The 7,754-nt window shown below is 42.0% G+C and overlaps 1 protein-coding gene across 1 annotated transcript in view; it reads left to right on the forward strand.

Moving 5' to 3' along the window:
• The window catches only part of LOC146208496 (gastric triacylglycerol lipase-like), a 43,846-nt gene extending 43,329 nt beyond the window's left edge, over window positions 1-517 (forward strand). The window contains exon 10 of the mRNA XM_084578691.1: window positions 272-517. Coding sequence (XP_084434817.1) covers window positions 272-517 — 246 coding nt within the window. The remainder of the gene's footprint in view (window positions 1-271) is intronic.
• The last annotated feature ends 7,237 nt before the right edge of the window (window positions 518-7,754 follow it).

Here is a 7,754-nt window from a genome sequence, read left to right on the forward strand (position 1 = left end):
AATCAGAGTAGTTCCTTGAACGCTACATAGTGGATGATGCTTACTTGCGTGCGCGCTAACTAGTCCGCCTGCTTGGCATTATTTCTTGGCCACAGAATCTACGAAGGCACTTCAATGGCCCATTTTTCTTCACCAATAGTTCTTCTTTCACAACTGGTTACACAACAGTGGAATCAGAAAACATAAAGTCCAGAGACCTATAACCTGGCTGATTTTTGTCTCCTAGCTTAACACCCCTTAGTTCCTTGATATTATTTTCCCTCCTTTGCAGCCATGGCCACCGCAGTACGAACTGAGCAACGTAAAAGCTCCGGTAGCTCTGTACTGGAGCGACGGGGACGTGCTGGCCACTCCAAGGGATGTGGCAGAGGTTGCGAGGAGCCTGCCTAACGTGGTGCTGAACTACAAGGTGCCAGTTCCCGGCTTCACGCACGTAGACTTCGGCTGGAGCATCAGGGGGAAGGAACACGTGTACAAGAAAATGTTGGAGATGGTTATTCGATACTCCCGGATGTAGCCAGATGACTTATCGGGGTGTAGTGAACGAATAAAAACTGCACATAGAGCAGCGGAAGCAATTTCTTGTTCCTTTTTGGCCTGTTTCAAGCTTTTTAATTGTAGTAGCAGAAAACGACGCTTAGGTTAGCGCTTAAGCCAAGTTCAACTGAGAAAAAGTTACTTTTTGCAATAAACGACATTGCGTCTAGGTTTTCTTGCAAACAAGCATTGGGGAAGTAAATTTAGGTGATCCCTCGCGAATCGCGATAGCTCCAACCCCAGCAGCCTAAAGAGGGTATTTCTTCCTGACAGGGATCAGCCCAAGCTACTGTATAGTTTTTGTAATCACAGCATATGTAGACAGAGGAATAAACAAAGACATGTAGTCCCTTGTTTGCACAGCAATAAATACTAACGTGGTGTTTCATCTCCGCAGCTTGGCAATTCCACAAGATTCGTTGAACATTAAGCGGAGTGTAACAGCTTTCAAGGCAAATTTTTAAAATGCTCCTTACCCCAGGGAAGATGCTTTAAGAGCGCGGCTCGCTTATGTTAGGTAAATATTTAAATAAGCCTTACTTAGGAGCGCTTATTGAGGTCTCCATTGGAGAGCCCAATTCTTGGAGTAGGAAAAAACCTAGCTCATGCTTCCATACCTCGCTTCTTGACATGAAGTATGCTTCGCTGTATTAACCACTCGTGGGTTTTGCTGTTGACAAAAACCTTCGCCAGTGGACTTCATCTGCGGTCTTAATTACTCGATGTGAACAAAGAACCGAATTAAAAATAAAGTTTATTCTGCGTGCTAAAACATTTGACCATTCTGTTCAATATCCATAAGAGCATCTTACACTGTGCCACAGTTACCTCCCAACTAAGAAAAATGTCCATGAGAGCTGTATTTGGCGGCAGCAGTGCCTTATTCATTTTCTCTTCTTTTTGGTCCGTGTCCTATTCGAGCGATCCGTCGCTAATTGTTTCGCGCCTGCCTGCATTCATGTCTGAAAATTTTCCATTAAATAACCACTTGAATGTCAGCGTCAAAGTTCTGTGTCTTATCGTCATCGCTGTTCTTGAGTGTTTTGTTTTTCGCAGCTCACTGCGTCATAAATACGGTGGAACAATCACCACAGCATTGCACCGTCACGTCAGAAATACAAATAAAAATACATTTACTTTAACATCATCAAGGATGTTAGAAGTGTATTCAAAAAGCCTTGGACTGGTTTGACAAAGGCTTTGATGCACCCCTACGTACAGGAAAAGCGGCAGCAGCAGAGCACGGCCGGAAAGAAGAGAAGCATAACAATAACAAAGAATTATATATATAGCTAAGCATTATCAGAAAAAAAATTATGAGAAAATTATACAAGTGATAACTGTGAAAACACTAACGTCTAGAGACACAATAAATACTGAACAATTTGAAAAAACTGTAAGAGAAGTAAAAAGAAACAGCAAATACGACATCAAATACGACATCAAATACGACATCAAATCTCATTACGTGAGTAAAGATAGCTTGGGATTATAAACCGGAGCATTTGATGGCCGTAATTTCTACGAAGAGATGGTACATACCATTCACGTTTTTGACGTGTTCAGTAATAAATGATTTTGGGGGGTAAGTTAGATCATCGTAAAATGCATTATGATTTTTTTGCACGTTCCACAACGTTCCGATAATAAATATTTATAGAGTTAATTTACTGACGCAATATTTCATGGTGCGAAAAAAGTTTGAGTATGAGCTTTAAACGGAGCGTTTGCAATTATACGAATAGCCTTCTTCTGTATTTTACGTAACCTATCTGTGTTTGACCATGTAGTTGGGCCCCATACCATATGGTATTTGTTCGATAGAAATAATGCGTTATAAATTATAAGTTTGACACTAAGAGATAAGGAAAAACGAAGTTTGCATAACGTGCCTGTGCATATCGCCAGATTTTTTGGCAACGTTGTCGATGTGCACGTCCCAGGAGAAGTTACTGAGTATGCTATTTAAATGTGCTGGGAGCCAATTAATATAGGGAGTGGTTTGCTTTTTGGACTCAAAAATACGGCTTTAGACTTCACTGCATTTATCTTAAATGAGCATTCTGAGCTCCATGCAAATAATCTGTGTAAGTTTTCATTAGCTTTGAATGTCAATTCGTTTAGCGCATTAGCCGTAAAGAATATGCTTATATCATCGGCGGACACGACGTATTTAGCGCTATTGTAAATCTTCACAATGTCATTAATGTAAAGGTTAAACAGTTTGGGTCCAACAATACTGCCTTGTGGTACACCATAATGTATAGATTTCAATTGCTATGATAGTTGTTAATTACCATCAGTTGCTGACAGTGCTGCAAATAAATTTTGATCAGCTGTAGGTAATTACCCGAAAGCCATAATGCTTAAATTTGAGGATTAAATTTGAATGCTTTATAGAATCATAGGCTTTTGAGAAATCTACGAAAATTCCTAGGGTTATATTTTTTTCCTCAAACAATTGTAAGCTAATTTCTTTCATAGTTAGCAGCGCCGTTTCGGTTGATTTCCTTTTGATAAACCCAAACTGTGAATGAAGCTGTGATAGGAACCTGTAGGAGCTTTTCGAAACATTATGAGAAAGCTGGCAAGGTAGATTTAGGCCGACAGTAGCGAAGTTATTTTCGTCACCACCCTTGAAAATTACAGTAACCTTAGTAATTCGTAGTCTTTTGGGGAACGTTCCCGAGGAAAAAGACAAGTTTACTATATGTTCTATCTAGTATTGGGGCTAGTATGTGCGACACAAAACCTACAATCCATTCTAAATCTCAAAGATTTATAAAAAAAATTTACCATGGACAAATTGAGGTCACAAAGGTAAAGACATCACTTTCCATCTACCGCATTTTATGTATAAGTGGTTATTATATTAACGAGTGGCCATACAGGCTAATGGTTCATTGCACAATCTTGATCCTAACTTGCTTCGCTGACTATCGGTATACGTATGTAGGTTTATTCGTATCTACAAGTCTTGCTGCATCTCTTCGTGAGAATGGTATTGAAATTGTCCTTGTGGAATCTTTTAGTTCTTTTCCAGCGGCGTCTGCGAGGTCGTTGCCCGCGATGCCGCAGTGAGCAGGTAACCACTGTAGCACAATGCTGTGACTCAGGTCATAGGCCTCTGTGTGTAGCTTATTTATGTCAATGACGAGCTCTTCCTGAATTCTTGATGATTTAAGCAATTGTAGTGCAGCGCGACAATCGCTGAAGATAACCCATGCTGCAGGGCGTTGTTGTAGAATATATATAATTGCTTCTCTCAGAGCTGTTAACTCAGTAGCCACAGCTGAAGTGCGATGACTGAGTGTTGCCGAGATTGTGGTGTGCATTGATGGTATCCACACGCCGATGGATGAAGAAATAGCTGTGACAGAGCCATCAGTATAGATGTGGCAATGATGACTGTAGCGTGCACAGATGTGCTCAAGGGCGAAGTATTTAAGTGCGGGTCCTGGGGTGTGGGCTTTTCTTTTGATTTTGATGCCAGGTATAGTTGTCGAAATTTGCCATGAAGCAAACCTCCATGGTGGGAAAGATGACGGTACTGCACGTTGATATTGCGCAGGCAGTAGATTGGATGTCATGCTTTGCTCTGAAAAAGGGTGGGTAGGTTCACGTGCAAAGCGCAGCTGGGCGCGAAGCAGCTCCTACGGTATCAGCACGGTTACAGATAGACGTCTGCTCTCCGCCAGAGTGCCCACTGTGGAAGTGTTTTTTGGAAGACCAAGGCACACTCTCAAAGCTTTGGCCTGCATGGCTTCAAGTAGTTTAATGCTTGACTGCGAGAGGCCTTGAAGAACAGGGAGGCTATAACGCAGAAGACCTTCACAAAGTGCTCCATAAAGCCGTAATAAGGAATCGGTAGAGCAGCCTCTTCTGGTCGTTGAGAGCATGCGGAATATAGATACGTATGAAGAGAGTTTGGTCTTAAGTTGTTGAACGTGTGGTGACCATGAAAGAGACCTATCAAAGGTCACACTTAGAAATTTTTGATGGTTAACATACGGTATAGGAGTGCCAGCAACTTTCAGTACATAACGGGAGAGATCACGTCGTGAAAATGAAATTGCTGCGCACTTTTCTGGAGATATAACAAGACCTCGCTTGTTTAAAAATAATGCAATGCCAACTATTGCTTTTTGTAGCCGAGCATGCACAATGCGCCTGTTTCTTCCGGAGCACCATATGCAGATGTCATCTGCGTAGAGGGAGATTTGAACAGTAGGTGGCAAGGACCTGTCCAAACCAAGAAGAGATATATTGAAGAGGGTTGGACTTAAAATCCCTCCCTGAGGAACGCCACGAGACACATGATGTAAGGACGTGTCACCTTGATCCGTTGACATGTAAATGGTCCTATCCCGAAGATAGTCAGAAAGCCAGTTATACATTCGTCCAGCAATGCCAATTGAACGCAAGGCTGAATTAATCGCCTCTTGCGTGACATTATCAAATGCTCCTTTAACGTCAAGAAAAACAGCAATAATTAGAGACCGCTCAGCTTTGCTGCGCCTGACACAGTTGGCAAGAGCAATAACATTATCAATACTGCTTCGGCCTTTTCGGAAGCCAGACATTGATGGAGGGTAAATTCCCCTATTCGTCAAGTCCCAGGTAAGGCGTGAATGAACCATTTTTTCCATCAATTTCCCAACACAGCTTAGCAGTGCAGTAGGACGATAAGCGTTTAGATCAATTGATGGCTTACCAGGTTTAAGAACGGGTATTACGCGCGCAGTCTTCCAGCTCTCTACAAGGCTGCCAGCTATCCAAGAGTTGTTATCTATCTCTCTCTTTCTCTCTCTCTCGTATCTTTCTTAAACACAATATTTATCTATTCAACGTCGTCGTCATCATCATCATCATCAGCCTGATTATACCCACTGCAAGGCGAAGGCCTCTCCCATATTTCTCCACTTAACCCGGTTCTGTGCTAGCTGCATCCACTTGACCCCTGCGAGCTTCTTAATCTCATCCGCCCACCTAACTTTCTGCCGCCCCCTGCTACGCTTTCCTTCCCTTGGAATCCATTTTGTTACCCTCAGCGACCATCGGTTATCCTCTCTTCGCACTACATGTCCTTCCCATGTCCATTTCTTCTTCTTAATTTCCACTAGAATGTCGGTAACTTGAGTTATTTCTCTGACCCACTCTGCACGCTTTCTATCTCTTAATGTTACCCCTACCATTTTTCGTTCCATAGCCCTCTTAGTTGTCCTCAACTTAAGTATACTCTCTTGGTTAGCCTCCAGGTTTCAGCCCCATAGGTGGGTACAGGCAAGATGCAACTGTTGTATACTTTTCTCTTGAGCGATGCCGGTACGCTGCTAGTCATAATCTGCGAGTGCTTGCCAAATGCGCTCCATCCCAATCTTATTCTTCTTGTTATTTCCTTTTCATGGTCCGGATCTGCGGTTACTACCTGTCCTAAGTAGACATATTCGCCAACTACTTCCAGTATTTCGCTACCTAATGTAAACTGCTGTTCCTTCCCGAGGCTGTTGAACATTACCTTAGTCTTCTACATACTGATTTTCAAGCCTGCCTTTCTACTTTTCCTGTCTAGGTCATCAATCATTATTTGCAGTTCATCCCCCGAGTTGCTTAGCAAGGCAATGTCATCAGCAAATCGCAGATTACTGAGGTATTCTCCATCTACCCTTATCCCTAACTGCTCTCATTCCAAGTCTCTGAATACTTCCTCTAAACAAGCTGTGACTAGTACTGGGGAGATTGTGTCTCCTTGCCTAACACCTTTCTTTATGGGAATTTTGTTACTTTCTTTATGCAGAACTATGGTTGCTGTGCAGCCACTATATATATCTTCCAGCACTTTCACGTACGGCTCGTCTACCCCCTGATTTCGCAATGCCTGCATCACCGCTGAGGTTTCAGCTGAGTCAAATGCTTTTTCGTAATCAATGAATGCTATGTATAAGGGCTGGTTATATTCCGAGCATTTTTCTATCACCTGATTGATGGTATGGATATGATCAATAGTAGAGTACCGTTTCCGAAACCCTGCTTGATCCTTTGCTTGATTGCAGTCTAAGGTTGTCCTGATTCTATTAGCGATTACCTTAGTAAATACCTTATACGTAACAGACAGTAAGCTGATTGGTCTGTAATTTTTAACGTCCTTAGAGTCGCCTTTCTTGTGAATGAGGATAATGTTTGCATGTCGTATCGTATAATGTCGTATCTACCTTCAACGTTAGCAGATAGTTCGTAACAATATTGCGCACTTTCTGGCAAAGCCCAACTATAAGAGAAGAAAATCAAAGAGGAAGAATAAACATATAGGCTTCGCCGTGCTTTCCTGCCTGTAGAATGTTGTAAACAAACGCCGCAGTACGCACTCAGTACTCGGTTGTAGTTTTACCCAAAACTGGTCTCTCTGACCTTCTGACCATCAGTGCTGCTGGAAATATATCAAAACAGTCACGCTAAGCGAGCAGCCCCCAGGGGTAATCTACAAGCATCTGTTCCTACTGCTACGCTTCAAATTGAACACAAAGCACGTGAATATTTCGTTTTATTTCGTTTCATTTCCATTCAGTAGCATAAAATCGTTCGAGAGCGCAGTAGTGGAAAAACCCGTCACAACATAAAAGCACGAATGCGAACCAAATGCAAACAAAGGGATTCTAGTAAGTAATAAATAAGGGCACATTCAGTCGATGAAGAGCGCTACAAACAAACAACAAAACTTATCTTCTTTATAAAGGCTTTCATTTGATGAAATGCTCACAGATATTTTAAGGGGGTAAAAGAAATGATTTACCGTGTATTCAGGAACACATCTATACGTACAGAAGAAGACTGAAATTTTGGTTGAAAAATAATTTTGAAAAATAAAATAAAGCGCGGGAACTTTTCAAGTTCATGCGCTTTTTACAACGTTAGTAGTGCATCTGAGCTCGGGCCTCTTTACCTCACTTGTCCTTGGTACCTCCACGTAGTAGTATAGCATGAACCATACATAGCCTGTCCAGCAAGATCCACTCGAGACAAGCCAAGGTAGAAAAAGGCTAAGAACACATTGCAAAAATAATTTAGAAAACCGATTTCCTCTGCAGCTGCTGCGCATGTGACTGTGTGTTTCAAGCGTTTACTTATTTTAAGTTCGAGCGCACAACGTTCAAAAAGTACATATTCCGCATCTCCAGTGTAAATGAACCCACTAAGCAAGACCACAGACTGGCTACTAT

The sequence above is a fragment of the Amblyomma maculatum genome, chromosome 1, assembly GCF_055883805.1.
Source record: "Amblyomma maculatum isolate TAMU_Amacu chromosome 1, ASM5588380v1, whole genome shotgun sequence".
Lineage (NCBI taxonomy): Eukaryota > Metazoa > Arthropoda > Arachnida > Ixodida > Ixodidae > Amblyomma > Amblyomma maculatum.